Source organism: Ochotona curzoniae, unplaced genomic scaffold (genome assembly GCF_017591425.1).
Source record: "Ochotona curzoniae isolate NIBS_2020 unplaced genomic scaffold, NIBS_Ocur_1.0 scaffold_4506, whole genome shotgun sequence".
Taxonomy (NCBI): domain Eukaryota; kingdom Metazoa; phylum Chordata; class Mammalia; order Lagomorpha; family Ochotonidae; genus Ochotona; species Ochotona curzoniae.
In genome coordinates, this window is record NW_024467119.1 from 55046232 (window position 1) to 55064580 (window position 18349).

General features: G+C 38.5%; 1 protein-coding gene across 3 annotated transcripts in view; it reads left to right on the forward strand.

Annotated features, from left to right (window-relative positions):
* The window catches only part of KIAA1109 (KIAA1109 ortholog), a 182002-nt gene that overhangs the window by 146156 nt on the left and 17497 nt on the right, over positions 1 to 18349 (forward strand). For all 3 annotated transcript variants that reach the window (XM_040967356.1, XM_040967357.1, XM_040967358.1), the window contains 8 exons: positions 445 to 660; positions 1384 to 1564; positions 2745 to 2946; positions 4797 to 4958; positions 5483 to 5622; positions 8006 to 8207; positions 14925 to 15125; positions 15841 to 16020. In XM_040967356.1, coding sequence (XP_040823290.1) covers positions 445 to 660; positions 1384 to 1564; positions 2745 to 2946; positions 4797 to 4958; positions 5483 to 5622; positions 8006 to 8207; positions 14925 to 15125; positions 15841 to 16020 — 1484 coding nt within the window. The remainder of the gene's footprint in view (positions 1 to 444; positions 661 to 1383; positions 1565 to 2744; positions 2947 to 4796; positions 4959 to 5482; positions 5623 to 8005; positions 8208 to 14924; positions 15126 to 15840; positions 16021 to 18349) is intronic.

Here is an 18349-nt window from a genome sequence, read left to right on the forward strand (position 1 = left end):
GTCAAGATCCACTCTATCACAAGGGACTATACAATTTTTACCACTGCCTTTTTTTTTTTTGTGGAAGATATGGCATTGTTTTCCTTTCTTGCCCTGTGTATCTGACTTTTAATAAATTCTGCATATAATGTCTAAATATCATAATTTAAGAAAGTGAAATCTCTCCTAACACAGTGAATGTCATCCATACACTGATAATGAAACTCCAACACAGCAATGATTAACCTTGTGTAGCTTGTTGCCTTACAAATAACACTTTCTTGCTCTATAATTGTTAAAGTGTGACTTCATTAAACTTAAAGAAAACCAATTGATATGAATTACTTGTGTAATAAGAATACATTTATAAAAAAGTTACTACAAGCTATTTTTCGCACAGCATCTCAGAAATTGTTCAAAGGACTTCCCATTATATTGCAATGTAACAATCTGTTTCTTCCGTAGACATACTTCTCGTAAAAAAGCAACAGGCTTTGCTGCTGTTCATCAACTATTTACAGAACGCTGGCCAACTACACCTGTCAACCGAAGCCTTAGTGGCACAGCTACGGAGAGAAATATTGACTTTGAGCTTGACATACGAGTTGAAATTGATAGTGGAAAATGTGTACTTCACCCAACAACCCTTTTACAAGAACATGATGATATAAGTTTGAGAAGGTAAGAAATTCATTGTAAAGGAATATATGTAGTTTCATCTGTTAGAAATGTTATTCATACCTCACTGGAATTACAGTATAAAACTCCTTTCTAATTCCAAAGTGCAGATTTTTCTAGTCAATGAGCACAGTTGGAATGATCAAGTGATTAACTGCAAAGTATTCAATTTATTTAGACTAGTGTGTAGTGTTTTCCAGCTGCTAGGAATGGGTGTCTGATTTAGACTGGAAATTTGCCTATTAAAATAGCTACATCTTTTGAACTCTCCTTTTAGCATACATGACTTTTTTGGTCTTTGTCCTCGAATTGGCACATTTCTGTCCTAAAGAGCAGTTCAGCATTCCAAGGTGTCTGGATCATTTATTGCTTTGATGTCATAAAGAAATAACAACAGTTGGGAAATTGCTGTGCACTGATGCCTCAGCCAACTGAATAGTTGTTCAGGATATACAATGAGCTTTATCATTTCTTATCATTCAACTAAATAATCAAGCAAACAGACTTAACTTTTTTTTTTCTTTTAATTTTGTTTTGCTTTTCTTTCCTAATCTTGTCACTTGTACAAGGCACTAACTGGATAGCTAGAGATTGATGAGCTTTACTTTTCCAATATTTTAAATAATTATTAAATTCCACTCACTATATAAATACAAGTTTGCTTGTAACTCAAAGATGAGAAAAATGTGCCAAATTAAGAAATAAAACATTTTTTTCTTCTCATAGGAGTTACGATCGAAGTTCCAGAAGTTTAGATCAAGATTCTCCTACAAAAAAGAAGAAATTTCAAACTAATTATGCTTCTACCACCCATTTAATGACTGGCAAGAAAGTGCCATCATCTCTACAGACAAAACCTAGTGACGTAGAAACAACAGTATTTTACATTCCTGGAGTTGATGTAAAGGTAAAAACCTAAATGGATAGGAGAAAGTAAGGAATTAGTCCATAAGTAGTAGTGTGTATTTTCTCCTATATGTTCTTCCTTTGCTCATTATTTCATTATATTAGAGATGCAGCTTTCTGCTTTTTTTGTCTAATATAGCCATATCCTGAACATAAGAATCCCTTGCCATGTATTTTAAACAACTGTTGCCATGGAAGTTTGGCAAAAAAAAAAAGTTCTTTTTCATTTTTATTCACTGATTTTCAGATCACACTTGATAAATTTTGGAGAAAATTCATTTAAAAACTTTAGTTTTAGATTCTAGAATTTTAAAATCGGACTATTAAGCTAGAAAGAACTTTTAAAATAATTTGAAATTACTTTTATATTTTAAGACTTATCTGTTTGAAAGCTTATGAAAGGGTCCGGCAGTGTGGTCTAGCAGCTTAAGCCCTTGCCTTGAACGTGCTGGGATCCCATATGGGCTCCGGTTCTAGTCCCGGCAGCTCCACTTCCCATCCAGCTCCCTGCTTGTGGCCTGGGAAAGCAGTGGAGGACTGGCAATACCTTGGTATCCTGCACCCGCTTGGGAGACCTGGAAGAAGTTCATGGCTCCTGGCTTCAGATCAGCCCAGCACCGGCCATTGCGCTCACTTGGGGAGTGAATCATCGGACGGAAGATCTTTCTCCTTTCTCTCTATCTCTCCTCCTCTCTGTATATCTGACTTTGTTATTAAAAAAAAAAATTTTTTTAAGAAAGCTTATGAAAGCATAAGAGCAGGAGAGATAGCAGGATCTTCCATTTACAGATTCACTTCAACAGCCAGGTCTAAGCCTAGCTGAAACCAGGAGCCAGGAACTTCATCTTGGTCTCCCATATGAGTTGGCAGAGCCCTGAGTACTTGCACCATATCTGCTACCTTCCCAAACCATTTAGCATGAAGTTGGATCAGAAGCATTGTAACTGAGACTCCAGCCAACACTCCAGTGTCGGACAAGGGCAACTTAACCCACTTCACAAAATGTTAAAATGCTCCTAAGTTTTTTATTTTACCAGTGGAAAAGATAACAGAGCTAACTTGTAAAAGCTAGATATCAGTCTTGGGAGTCATGCGGTTGTGTTTTTAACATTTTCTACATTTCTTTCTTGATTTTCCTCATTTCTTTAATTAATTTTGAAAGCTTATTTCTTTCAATACAGTTGCATTACAATTCCAAGACCTTAAAGACAGAATCACCAAATACCTCCAGAGGATCTTCCTTGCCAAGAACGCTTTCCAAAGAGTCCAAACTGTATGGTATGAAAGATAGTGCAACATCTCCTCCTTCTCCTCCTTTACCTTGCACTGTCCAGAACAAGACTAACACCTTACTTCCTCCCCAACCCCCACCTATTCCCTCAGGTATTGAAGGATATACTCTATTGTTTGTCACTTATTTTCTTAATTTGTAATCATCACCTACTTGCTCTATTGAGACTTTAAGAATCATGTGTTTAGAAAAAAGGACATAAGCTTGTTAATAATGACTATGAAAGATTCCTGTGTAAAGTGTGGGCCAACTATGTTTGGCTGTTTATTAAATTGCTGTTACTTCAGATTATTAGTTATTAAGCTTAGTATACTGAGTAGTATACTTACACTTTTACATCGATGTACATTTAGAAAAGAGTAGTTTTAGGTAGTTGAAATTTGCGAGCTTACACAGATTTAAGACTGAGTACATTTGATCCAGCCACAATTATTATCTATTACTCTATAAGAGACTACTCCAGACTTAGTGGTTTATGCCCTCAAACACAAGATCAGAAATGCAGGAGCATTTTGGCTTGATTAATCTATCCGTGATCTTTTGTGAGGTTGTAAGTTGGCAAGGTCTGCAGTCATCTGAATACTTGGTTGATATTATTAAAATCTGCTTTTATCATGCACTGAATGTGTAGCTGGCTAACAGCTGTCTCAGTCCTACTGCATGTGGGTCCTTACACTGAACTGCTTCATGTTTTAATGCCATGGAAGCTGATGCAAATAAATCTATATGGCCAAAACTACAATATTGCTAATGACAGCCTCAAGAGTTGCTTACCATCAATGCCGCAATGTCTTACTGATAATTCAGTTCAGCACAAAAGGCACTGGCACAAGGGCGTGAATACCAGGAGCCAAGGAATATTCTGAGCTATGTTGGAATCTTGCTAGCACAGTACATGATTGATATCTTACATAAATGGTAGCAATTCCAACCAAAGGAATATTAAACTGGACAAGAATAATTAGAAAAACGTTTCATTTGTAAGTAGAATTTAATGTATATATCTTTAAGAATAATTCTGTTGAAAATGTCCAAGATTTTTACAAGACATTTACTTATTCATTTTAAAGTTAGAGTGACAGCAATATCTTCCATTCCCCAGTTTCACTCAAAGGCTGCAAAAGCTAGGATGGGCCTGGCCAAAGCCAGGAGCCGGGAATTCCAGCTGAGTCTCCCTCATCGGTGACAGGGTCCTAAGCACTTTTGTCATATTTTACTGCTTCATCAGATATATTAACAGGGAATTGATCAGAAATAAAGCAGCCAGGACTTGAATCCAGTTCACATATGAGATGCTAAACTCATAGTCAGAGGTTTAACTTGCAGTACTACAGTGCTAGCCCTGATAATGCGTAATATATTTATATCATTTTTTCAGTTGAAGACACATCTGCATCCATTAAGCAGTGGCAGATGTCATTATTTCATTTGACAAGTGAGGAAAGCCAAGGCTTATAGAAGTTGGACACCTTTTTATGCAAGTGATAAATGTTAAAATTGGAAACCTATACCTAACTTCATAAGTCGAAAAAGAGAGAGATGGCACCCCACATAGGGAAGCAGGACAAAACTGTGCAAGCTCAACCTAGGGAAATCTGAAAAGAGTGATGCTTTGCCTCACTTGCCACTAAATACTCTGAATTCTTTGTATCTTCTTAGACAAAAGTATGAATGTTAATGATTTTCCAAAAGTGTTATGTTTAAAAATTGAATCCAAGTTTGTTACCTAGAGCAAATAGGAATAATCATCTGCGTATTCAAATATTAATGAATCATTTCTATCAGTCTGCTCTTTATATTGCTTTCTTGTATGGTCTAAAGTATAACATGATTCATCTGATTACACTCATGTAATTCTAATTTCTCATAAAGCTGTCTTATGCTTTTTTGGAATGTTTTATTAAATTTCATTAAATGCACATCACATTTGTAAATATTCTAGCTAAAGGAAAAGGAAGCGGAGGAGTGAAAACAGCCAAGCTGTATGCCTGGGTAGCACTTCAGTCATTGCCAGAAGAAATGGTTATTAGTCCTTGCCTACTCGACTTTCTGGAAAAGGCTCTGGAAACCATCCCAATTACACCAATTGAAAGGAATTACACAAGTAAGCGTTCTTAGTATTTACTTCCTCATCACAAGTATTTTGACATCTTACTCCTTAGAAGGATTTCTTAATCATATTTTACATCGTTGTATAATGTCATCAGTTATAAATACAGAAAGGATTACAGAACTGCAGAACTTGAGAGATCATCTAACCCTCATTTAGAGATGGAGAAGGTAAGTCTTAGTGAAGTCATATGATTTTTCCATCACCACAGTTGGCTATAATGACAAAATTAGCATCCTTCAGTCCTGCATGTATGTGTTCAGTTGGAACTGCCTGAAAGGCAAGGGCATAGTCACTGATTTCTTTGTACAGTATTTGAAATAGCAAGAATAAATTGGAGTTTGTGGGAATGTGAAAAGAATTGAATAGGTAAAGGTGTGTGGAATGATGGCCTACAAGTGGCAAATATTTCTGGTTGTTTATCCCTCCTGTCTCAATATTAATATAAGATACAAGGGTCATTTAATAATTTCCACTCGACCTAGCAATGCAACTTAAAGCTACATTTTTTTTAACAGCTGTCAGCTCACAAGATGAAGACATGGGGCATTTTGAAATACCAGATCCTATGGAAGAATCAACAACATCATTAGTATCATCTTCAACATCTGCTTACTCTTCCTTCCCTGTAGATGTTGTGGTTTATGTACGAGTTCAGGTGATACACTTACTTCTTTTTATTTTAGGAAAAATATTACTATTGAATGTATTTGAGGTTTAGTAGTATTTCCCATTCAGTATTCTTTATGTTTGTTGGGTTTGCAAAACTTCAGCATGCCTTTGATAGCTTGGAGACTGCCTGCAACTCTCATTTCCTGCTGAGAATTTTCACAAATCTGTAGTTTCAAAATGTATGTCTCACGCTTTTGTAGCAAAAGTAACAATATGTGTTAAAACCTTTTTAAGAATTAAAAATGTCTTTTGTATGATTATACCTTTATTTCTTACTGTTTTTCTTCTGAAGACTTAGAAAGTTTGAGATATATAAAATCACAATAGTACCTTTTTTAGAATTTCTGCTGAGTTTTTAATTTATACATTCCTAAATTATAATATTATCGATAGACTTTTCAAAAGGTCTCAATACGATTGATTTGAAGACTACTTATTTCCACTTCAGTTGACATCTTCTAATTATTGCCATAAAAAAATCTAATGAACATCCATTTCAGCTATTTTCTATAAGCAAATCAGCCAAAAATGCTTCATTCTGATCATTTGGAGTTCTGTACTTGCTTTTATGAGGCTTTGATGAAAACATATAATGTGTGAGAGCTCCCACTGCTTTCCCTGGGCGCTAGCAAAGAGCTGCATTGGAAGTGGATTGGAAGCTGAGTCTTGAACTGTTGCCCAATGTTGCAAGTGGCAGCTTTACCGGCTATGCCACTACACTGTAGTTTTTTTTTTAATATTTTATTAATATCTTTTTAAAGTTTATTTATTGGTTGGTTGAAAGATTTGAAAGGCAGATTTACACAGGGAAAGATCTTCCATCTGCTGGTTCACTCTTCAAATGGCTGCAACAGTTGGGGCTGGGACAGTCTGAAACCAGGAGCTTAGATGTTCTGGGCCTCTCATATGAGTGCAGGGGCCCAAGGATTTGCACCTCTTTCCACTACTTTAGCAGGAAGCCAGATCAAAAGTGGCCCAACCACAACTTGAACCAACGCCCATAAGGGATGCCAACACTGCAGGCAAAGGATTAATTTAATATGTATGCAACAGCACCAGCTCCTGTTAATATATTTTTGTTCAGGGACATTCCTACCAAAAAGTCCTATTGAATATGTTGATTACTTTGATTACCAAGAATATTTTAGTAACATTAGTTCTTCCTGTGTATGAACCTTTTTTGTTACTTCCTTAAGTACTTTTGTCAGTCTTTTGTAATTATTATTATACAGATCATTTGCTTTTTGGCTTAGTTTATTCCTAGGTATTTTGTTTGTGGCTATTGTTCTTATTGGAGTCACTTGAGGCTTTTTTTTTTGAAAATTCATTATTGATATATAACAGTATTACCGATTTTTGTGAATTGATTTCACTTTTTTCAACTTTGTTGAACTCATTTATCAGTTCTAGCAGATTAGCAGGTCTTTTTTCTTTTAGCAAAATATAGGTTTTTGTGTGTGAAGAAATACAGGTTTTTATATGTGGGCACACATAATTTTACTTGCTCCTTTTCTGCTTGAATGCTCTTTATTTCATTCTCTTATTAAGTTATTCTATAACTGTATTGAACAGAAATGATGAAAGAATATTGTCTTGTTGCAGATCTTGGAAGAAATATTTTTGCCTTTTCTCCCATTCAGTATAATGTTGGCTGTGGGTGTGCCATAAGGAACCATTCATGTGTTAACATGTGCTTTTCTTTTTTAAAAAGCTTTATTTGAAAGGCAGAGTCACAATGAGAAAGGGAAGGACACACACACACCCCTTCAATTTTCTTGGTCATCTTGGTCACTTCCCAAATGGCTGCAGGCAGGAACTAAAAGCACCCTCCTGTTTTGCCCATGTGTGACAGGGATCCAAGTATTGGGACTTTATTCCTTGTCTTCCAAGACGAAGTAGCAGGAAGTTAGATAAAGAAACAAGGCGGCTGGGAGTTGAACTGACACTGTTACGTAGGATGTTCACACTACTATGAGTGGTTTACTTTGCTGTGCCACATCATCAACCTCAAAATATATGTTGTTTCTGTAATTGTAGAGGAATGTTATCATAAGCACGGCTAGGCATTGTCAAATGGCCCTTCATCAGTATGAAATGAGTGAATGATCTTTGTCCTTCATTCTGGTTATATGCTCTTTTTATTCGTCTGTATGTTTTACCACGCTTGCCTCCTGAGATAAAGTCTAAATCATGAGGGAGAAAAAAGAAAACTTGGGATATTAAACAAATCATTTTTAAGTGTCAAATTAGTAGACAAGATAAATTTGGTGTATAAACACTGAAATGAAAATTAAATGTATTTTTTGGAATGTAGTAAGAATTTAACCATCAGTTTTAGAAACCTGTTTTTGGCTCTCTGTTCCTTTTAGCCTTCACAGATCAAGTTTAGTTGTTTGCCAGTATCAAGAGTGGAGTGCATGCTAAAGCTGCCATCCCTGGATTTGGTGTTTTCTTCAAATCGAGGAGAGCTGGAGACGTTGGGGACTACATATCCGGTAGAAACCTTGTCTCCTGGATGTAACACCACTCAGAGTGGAACAAAGACCTCTACCAACAAAACTGGAATACCAGGTACAGAGAAAAAATTTTAATTCCTAGGGTGTGAAGCCAAATATTTTTAAATAAAAATTTTGATGATAGTTAACACGTGTTTTCAAATAAGTTTCAAGGGCTACATTTAATGTATTTGAGAAATATTTTTAAGAATTTATTATTCATTATGGAAAATTTAGAAAATAAAAATATTGTAAGTTCAATGAACATGAGAATGTTTTCCTATAGCTAATCAATGTTTTCAGTTTTTATTCTGTAGAATTTTTATAGTGATAGTTTTTTTCCTCAGAAAAATCAACTATGATCTCTTCAATTATGTAGCTTTTTTAAAATTGAAATGCAGTATATTTCTATGGGAGGTAGTACAAAATTTCAATACATGTATATAGCCTGAAGTAATCACATAACATAATTAGCATTTTCACTTTCTTATACTTTCTTTATATTTTGAGGTTATCAGCTCCTCTTTTCCACTTAATATGAAATTGTGTACCTAAATCATCCCACTGTGCCACCGAACAGCAGAATACATTACTAATATACAATATTACTAATTAGCAAACTCCTTCTGTCCATCTAACCTCTACCCATTACATCATATAATAATCATTATTCAGAGTTCGGATTGCCTTTTTCTAGTAACTTTAGCATTTTTTGAAATATCACGGGTAGCACCACAAATTATTACATTTCTAAAATAACTTAATGGTTGTATGATATTCCATAATCTTATCATACTTTTAGAATTCCTGGAATTTTTGTGGATTTAAAAATTTTTTTAATACTAATCTCAACATCTTTGTATGAAATGTTATAAATGAAGATAGTCTTAGAATATGCTCTTTATAGTTGAATCTGGCCATCTGCTGAAATAAACATTTTGTAAATAATGCAAAGATTTTGCTGTCTGTTGAGACTATAAGATTTGTATGTTTCATCAATTCAAAGTTCACTGTACTGTTTCTAACACTACATTATTGAATGTATTTTTTTTAATTGTATTTTTGACAATCCTTACATAGTTAATTAGGGTAAAAAGGTTCAAGGGCTATAGGGAAGTGGGTAAGACTATTATTTCCATATTGTTTCCTTCATGTATCTGAGGTAAAGGGGGATATTGAGGGAGAAGCCCCACCCAGTTTCCCACCCACCCCAAGTCCCGGATGTGGGGCATGCTTTGAGACACTTGCTCAAGTGGTTTTGATAGTTCACCTTTTATGAATTGCTACCAATCTCATCACTCCAAGCACGATGAGGTCGTTAAAGAATCCACCGATTGACACAGTCCCTCATAGGGTCTCCATTTGCCCAGTATTTCGCTGCCAACATATAGCTGAGGTGGTTGATTGACTTGTTCTGTCTTATCTTGGTTAGTGTTCTGAGTTCGGCATTTAGATTGGGGATATCTCCAAAGGAATTTTGAGGTATTCCCAGTCCAGGTTCTTGTGTGTTCTAGCAAGCACAGGGCACAGCACAGTCCATCATCCCAATCAGCTGGTGGTTGCAGTTGCTGGGTTGGTTCTGTTTCCATCCATGTCTTCCACTGGAACCAATGGGTGTTGCAGTCCAGCCTGGTTTTGCCCAGCACACACTCGGCCCTCACATAAACCAGTGGGAGCCGTAGCCTAGTCGGAGCGACCCACAATAACCCCGACCAGGCTTGCCCCTGCCCTGGTTTGCCAGTATGTGTGGCAGACTAGTCCAGTCTGTCCCACATTCCCTTCTGCTCTCATACATGTCAATGGGTATTGTAACCTAATTCCATCTAACCAGCTCAACTATCCAGCCTTCACGGGTGTTGTTGGGTGTCTCTCTAGCCACCCCAGCCCCTGTCCTAGTCTGCGTGCCCTCCCATGGGGAGTGGCAACCCAAGAGGAAGGTGCCCACTATTTCCCTCCCAGGTCACTCCCACTCCCAGATTGTGCTCTCTCCAGAAGGTTCTGTGGTTTAACTTGACAGATCAAGCCCCCAGTGCTAGCTTCTGCTAGCTGATGTGGCTAAGCCCAAACAACCCTTACCCACTCTGATTGTAGATTGCACCAGTAGGAATAGTCAGCCCAGCCTGGTTTTCCCCTGAATGGTCCATCTGAGGCACACAGGTGCTGTGGCCCTGCCTGCTCTGTTCTACCCCCATCCCAGCTCACGCTCCCCAGTGTGAGTAGCTGTTCTGCTAGGCAACCAGCCCTTAATCCCCTGCCAGCTCTGCCCCCTCCCTTCCTGGTTCTCACGTGAGCTGATTGGGTGTTCCGGTCACATCTGGCTCAGGCTACCTCACCTTGGCATTCCGTGTTGTGTACTGCTTTTGTTGTGACCGAACCTGGTTCGACCCACACTCTGTTCTGGCGTTCAGATTTACCAGTGGATGACGTGAACTGATTCAGCCTGGTCTGTCCCCGACCCATGCCAAATGTATGCCAGTGGGACACTTTCCATGACTTCTTGGCTGTTAGCTTCCATGCTTCTTGCTCAGGGTCTGTGTCCTGCCAGAGGAGCTGCCCAGGCTTATCCATCAGAACCCCTCCAAGCGCCAGTTTTCCTGCATACCAGTGGGTCCATGTGCCAGTACTACTCAGTTCGCCTCCTGTCCTAGCAGGAACAGTGGCTTTTTCTAATTGGCCTTCAACCCATTCTGGTTCTTGCTGTAGGATGTTTCAGCCCAGCCACAGCTCGTCCACACCCCCATATAGCTCGTATATGGCTTAGTTTGTGTTGAGACCTAGCCTAGTCCATCCCACATCTACCCTGGTCCTCCAGGACACCAGAGGGTGTTGGAATCTGGCCTGGCCCGGTACATCTTTTTCCAGTCCACACTTGTGCCAAGGGAGACTACAACTGTATCCTGACCAGAATGCAGCCCCATTCATCCATTGCGACACCTGCCTTAGACACTGTGGCTCAGCTTCTGGGGCTCATGCAAACCAGTTGGTGCAAAAACCTAGCTGGGCATGTCCTGAGCTCCACCCTGGTTTCCAATCCTGCTTGTGGGCTAAGGTTTGCTCAGTCCAAAGCTTCAGGTCTCAGTCCCACGCTTGCCCTAAAGGTTCATGTCCTTGGAATCACCAGGAATTCGTGTCTCACCTTCACTAAAGCTGGCCTTATTCATGGGTATCCCTAAGCAGCTATTTCATGTCATAGAAACCCCAGAGCTCACCGCTGGACAACCAGGAGGCACCATTTGGTGCACTGGCCGCCGAAAGCTAAGGACTCAGCTGCTGCCTTGCGGGCAGTGGCTTTGGCCTGAGTCCTCAGGGGTGCCCCCCACAAGTGCCACTCTGTGGGAGGTTAAGACCGCCCCCAGCCCCAAGTTCAGAATCCACCCAGACTTGTCCTGTGGCCAGCTTGGCGGCAGGGCAGAGATAGGACATTAACCCAGCTCCCAGGCTTCCCTCATGGCTACTCACCCTGAGGGGATGATTGCTCCTGGGCCAGGAGAAGCTGAGGACTCAGCCGCCACCTTGCAGCTTTGGCCTCTTGAATGTATTTTTAAGCTCTTGTCCATGTGATAGAGTAAAAAGAGGTGTATTAATACAAGAATTGATATTACCTAAGCCTGTTTCTCTTTTGGAAGAATTACCTTTTTATGACAAAAGAGTACCAATTTACTAGTACTTGAATTATTACAGCCATAGTATAATATATAAGGTGTGTGTGTGTCTGTGTATACTCTACTAGAAATATGTCATGAAAGGAATATAATATGAGCAACTCTTTTACCCACATTTATGGTTCTTTAAAAAGGCACAAAAATGAAACAATAATTCTTAACCTTTATCATTATAGGAACACAAAGGAATCATGTTGAGAATAAACATATAATGGGTCACGATAATATCCATTCTTCCAAAGTATTTTCACTAAATGTTTATGTTGTCTAGCACAGTGCTAGAGATTAAGTATACAGTAATGAACTTAGGTAGCAGACATGGTCATTGTAATTTGGAACTTAGAAAAACACATAATAGCCAAGCAAAAAAAAAAGTGTTAAAATTAAGTGGAAACATGGAGTGTGTTTGAGTTAGCCAGGCAGAGTACTGAGAAACCGAGCACTCCATGTTAGAACACAAAAATTCATGATGCAGCAATGAGTTTGGTAACTTCAGAAGAAAACAAAGTCCAGTATGTGTGAAGTATGGTTAGCAGAGGATAGTCTGACATAGAAAAGGTTTAGTGTAATGGGAAAGACCCAGATGATGTGGGTAATGAGCCATCTGATGTAGGTAAGCCACTGAAAGGTTAAGCAAGGAAGTGAATGTGATTCTGAATTAATGCTTTAAGAATGTCAGCCTAAAGCCTGGCATGATGGCTCAGTGATTTATTCCTTACTTTGCCATGTGTCAGGATCCCACATGGGCGCCAGTTCAGGTCCTGACTGCTCCACTTCTCATCCAGCTCCCTGCTTATGCCCTGGGAGAGCAGTAGAGGATGGACTAAAGCTTTGGGACTCTACCGCATGGGAGACCTGAAGAAGCTCCTGGCTCCTAGCTTCAAAGGGGCTCAGCCCTGGCCATTATGGCCTCTTGGGTAGTGAACCAGCAGATGGAAGATGTTTTTCTGTCTTTCTGTCTTTCCTCTCTGTAAATCTGCTTTTCCAATAAAAATCTTTTGTTAAGATTTATTTTTATTATTTTTTTATTGGAAAGGTGGATATACAGAGGAGACACAGAGAGGAAGATCTTCCGTCTGATGATTCACTCCCCAAGTGAGCAAAACGGCCGATGCTATGCCAATCCGAAGCCAGGAGCCTCTTCTGGGTCTCCCACACGGGTGCAGGGTCCCAAAGCTTTGGGCCATCCTTGACTGCTTTCCCGGGCCACAGGCAGGGAGCTGGAAGGGAAGCGGGGCTGCCAGGATAGAACCGGCGCCCATATGGGATCCCAGGCGTGCAAGGCGAGGATGTTAACCACTTGTGCCACCGCGTCGGGCCCAAAAATAAATCTTAAAAAAAAAAAAAGAATGTCAGTCTAGCTGTAGTACAGCAGTTTTTTGGAGTGGACGGAAACAGGGAGAGTAGTTGGTCATTTAATAGTACTTGAATGGACAATTGATTAAGCTAAAATAGTAATGTGAGAGAGAGGGAACTAGACATCCTTTATATGTGATACAGACATGAAACGTCTATAAATTGCAAGCAGAGTTGAAAGTGGAAAGGATACAATATTAAGCAGCTTTTCATTGCTGTAACAGAAAACTTGAGGCAGGCTAATAATGAAGAAAAGGCTGTATTGTGTTTCATGGTTCACCCTCCTGGTTTAGTCTAGGGTGATGGCCTCTCACTGGCTGTATGCTGATGTAACACAGGGCCACAGATGTGTTGTCTGCCTCTCTTATACTGCCTCCAGAATTCAGTAATGAAGGCTCCACCCTAAAGACCTGATCACTGTCCAGAGGGGTCACCTCTGGACATCATGGTTCAATTCAGTTTCTAGCCCCTTAACGCTATACACTGGCAATTAAATTTCAACGCAATAAGCCTTGAGGAACACTCAAACTACATGCTAACCGCATTAGATGATAAAAGTACCCAAGTTTCTGTTTTAGCTGTTTGCATGGACATGTCATTTTCAGATGGGGAAAAGTTGGAGGTAAAAAACCAGATTCAGGAGTTAAGACAAAAAGTTCAGTTTTGGAGATGGTAACCTTTAAATGCTTAAGACAAATCCTATTAGGTGGTCAGGTAGGCAGTTGTAATATATGAGTCCGAAGGAGATCTGTTTTTTTTTTAAAGATTTATTTATTTATTGGAAAGTCAGATATACAGAGAAGAGGAGAGACAGAGAGGAGGATCTTCCGTCCGATGATTCACTCCCCAAGTGAGCAAAACGGCCGATGCTATGCCGATCCGAAGCCAGGATCCAGGAACTTCTTCCGGGTATCCCACATAGGTGCAGGGTCCCAAGTCCTTGGGCTGTCCTCGGCTACTTTCCCAGGCCACAAGCAGGGAGCTGGAAGGGAAGTGGAGCTGCTGGGATTAGAACCAGAGCCCATATGGGATCCTAACACGTTCAAGGCGAGGACTTCAGCCGCTAGGCCATGCTGCCGGGCCCAGAAGGAGATCTTTACTGGCAATATATTTTAGGATCATCAGCAAAAATCTTACAGGGCTGTGTTAAGATGATCTCATATTTTTTATGTTTAAAACAATTGAAATTAACCTGTTCATCATTGAATGTTATCAATTAGGATATTTGGCTCTTAAGAGAAATAAATCTTTCACTTTCTGTATTTGCATACCTTGTATTATATCCACTGTTACTGCTGAAATGTGGCCTTCAGCTACATGATCGGGATATTTCTATAGCCTGTTCTCGTCCCTTAAAACTGAACCATTTGGGGGACCTTTTTTACTATGGGCTTTCAGTGATACAAAGGAGAAAAATGGAAAGTCATGTAATAAGGCAAATGTGTGTGTGTGTGTATAATTGTTTGGATTAAGAATATTTAATACTGGTTTATAAAATAAATTAACTGGAAAACATTTAAGTCTATTTCAATTTTATTGATATATATTAAATATTAATATTTACTATTTTTGAAGTCTTAATTGTTTCTTGAGAGCATTGTGGATTATGAATGCTATGCTTTGTGAAAAACATATACTGGGATTTCAAAATTTCTGAACCAAAATAAAAGTTACCTTTTAATTCCATTTCGCAGGAAACTGCTGGAGTACCCTGGCTGGATTTTAGAACTGTGTTGTGGTTGCTAAATATTTTTGTGTGTCTGTGTTCACTGTAGGTCCATCAGGATTGGGCAGCCCCCTGGGCAGAAGTCGACACAGTAGTAGTCAGTCAGATCTGACCACTGCCAGCAGCAGTTCATCTGGCTTGAGCTTCACCGCATGCATGTCTGACTTTTCCCTGTATGTCTTTCATCCATATGGAGCAGGAAAACAAAAAACTGCTGTTTCTGGCCTTACACCTGGATCAGGAGGATTAGGTATGTTTTTCATATGTATATCTTTTCAAATTTTATGATTATTTCAAGCTTTCTCATGCTGTTCAAGTTTTCTTTTGTTAAACCATAGTAACTGTAACAATGGAGATACACCAAAATCAGGACTTTGATTTTCCCTTTTGATATTACCTTTTTGTATCTTCATAATAAATACAAATGTGAAGCAAGTAAATCAAGTAAGCAAATTTTTCAAGAATTTAAAAACTTAAAATATTTTCTAAGTAATACATGTAGCAACCTTTTTGAATACCAAAGATCTGTTACTTATTTGTGTAAATGTCTTAGTAAATCTATTTGTGTAAAAAATGCATAATGCATTAAAGTAAAATTTTAAAGTAAGTAGAGCAAGCATGCTTTTTTATTTAAAACAGGACTATTATGTCATTCAGTTAGTGAAACTGAATTTTACTAGCAGGTGAACTACTAAAAATGCATAATATCTTATTAGTGAACATCTCTTTGCCATGTTTAGACATTAACAAAGACACAGACTACAAGAGTATTTTAGTTTGTTGTTGAAGGGTCATAAAATGAACCAGTTACATTTATTAGCATAAAATAGGTAAGCTAATAGCCATTAGTTAATCTGCTTAAATTATGCTTCACTTAAGCATTATTTCATTGGATAACTGGCATCAAGATGGTGATATATGTATGTATGTATACTAATGTGGAGATCTGTGTTATTTTCTTTTAGGGAATGTGGATGAGGAACCCACTTCAGTCACTGGTCGAAAAGACTCTCTCAGTATAAACCTTGAATTTGTGAAAGTGAGTTTGTCTCGGATAAGGCGTTCTGGAGGTGCCTCGTTTTTTGAAAGTCAGACTGTGAACAAGTCTTCAAACAAAATGGATACTACATTAATAAATATATCCGGTATTCAATTTTATAGTTTTTAAATTAAATTATTATTTTCCTGAACTAAATAATGGCCTCTTTTTAACAATGTTTAAATGTTAGTTCCCTTAAGTTTTGGGGAGAAGTATAATAAAGCAGAAGAGTGACAGCACAGCTTACTGTGCTCAGTGCCAATAATCCATGTTAGAAAAGTTCTTTCTAGATTGATTGATTTGTCACCAAAAGGCTAAACAGACCTAAATGAATTATTTCTTCACTTCTTTCTCACCATGAATTAGTAACAAGTCTTTTTATATGGCCTTAAAGTGTAAATGTTCCTAAAAAGGGATGTGACATTAAAAATCTCTACTTAATAACATATCCTGAGTTATACCGTAAGAATTAGCTTATGTAATAATGAACAAAGCACTTTTATAAACTAAACGCATATTAAACATCTGAAGAATTCAGCATACAGAGTAAAAATTTCTGTAATTTTTAATTAAAACTAGGGAAAACTGAATTAAAAGATGTATTTGCTATAAAATTTTTTAAATCCACCAGTATGAGATTTTCCATATATTTGTGAAAAAAATGTGTATTTTGGAAAAAAAAAACTTGGATTCAGGGTGATAAGACACCCAAAACATAATATTTTAAATAGCCATTTTCCCACAAACTTTTTCAAGTACCTTCATATTATGTTCACTGTTACCTCTAGTCATCAGCAAATCTATATGTAGCCTATGTTTTGACTTTCAGCTTTTGCCAGGTACTCTTCTAGATGACTGAGGAGAGCAGGCATGAATAAGGCAAGGTCTTATTTCTAGAAAAATAAATAACTTTGCCATAATGGGAACTTATATAAAGGGGACAAAACAATAAATTCTGTCTCATTATACATCAGAGAAGGCTTCATGAGGAAATGATGTTTGGATCAGATATTAGAAATTCAGTAGAAATATTCTTAAAGATAACAACATAGAATCCCATGACAGAACAATCAATCGTGTGCTTTTGGATCTTTAATTAGCCATGACTGAAGCATTGGGTATAACTAGACATTCAATTGGTTGTATACATAGGTGGGGCTAAAGGAAAAACTGATAAAATAGGACCAGGGTGTGGATGAATTTGAGTTCTAATCTATAGAATCCAGGTCTGCTCCTGTAATCAATGAGAAAGCTTTTGAGATTTTTAAGGATGATGCCCCAGATTTTTTTTTTTCTGAAAGAAGAGTAGGTGGGAAAAATGCTTGAGGCTGCTTTAATAGATTCAACAATAACCAGTGGAGGCCTTCATTATTATAAGAAACAGGAATAAAAGAGAATGGTTTTAAGGCGGAAATAATGACGTCTACAAGCTTGAGGACAAGTTATGGACGGGCATTGAAGGAGAAAAGAATGCCCCAGACTTTCGCAGAAGAGTAAAGGAGTAGTGAGGCAATTAATTTAGTTAAGTAGAATAAACAAAATAAGGGATTGTGTTGGCTGATGGTCTGTGTGGCCACGAATTCTGGATGAAACAGAAACTTTAGCTTTGAAAATTGGTTCATGAACTCCAGTGAAGTTATGATACAAGAATAGAAGATCACATAAAACGGGAGCAGAAGAATCCTCAGAGCAATGCTCTCAGCAGAAGGGTTTCAGTGAACGTTTATTGTCTGAAAACCACTGTTGTTTTTGTTTTTTGTTTTTTGGTTTTTTAGTGTGCGTATTTTTCCCTAAAAATGAGATTGCCACAAAGCTCTTTGATTTTCAGTTCCTATCCTATGTAACTCTTAAACTACATTTTTCATATTTGAGAGGAGCTTTGAAAGCTGGCCATAAATGATATTTTTTTAAAGATTTATTTTTATTATTTATTAATTGGAAAGGCGGATATACAGAGAGGAGAGACAGAGAGGAAGATCTTCCATCTGATGATTCACTCCCCAAGTGAGTGCAACGGGCCGATGCTATGCCAATCCGAAGCCAGGAGCCTCTTCCGGGTCTCCCACGCTGGTGCAGGGTCCCAAAGCCTTGGGCTGTCCTCGACTGCCTTCCCGGGCCACAGGCAGGGAGCTGGAAGGGAAGCAGGGCTGCCGGGATTAGAACCAGCGCCCATATGGGATCCCGGGCGTGCAAGGCGAGGACCTTAACCACTTGCGCCACCGCGCCGGGCCCCATAAATGATATTTTGAACCCAAGGATTTTATACTAAAAAGATGTGAGATTACAGTTTGCCATCAACTCAAAGCCAAAACAGAAGCTGTATTAGAATGTGCTATTTCTGGGGCCAGCACAATGGCTCAACTGGCTAATCCTCTGCCTGCAAATGCCAGCATCCCATATGAACACTGGTTCATGTCCCAGCTGTTCCATTTCCC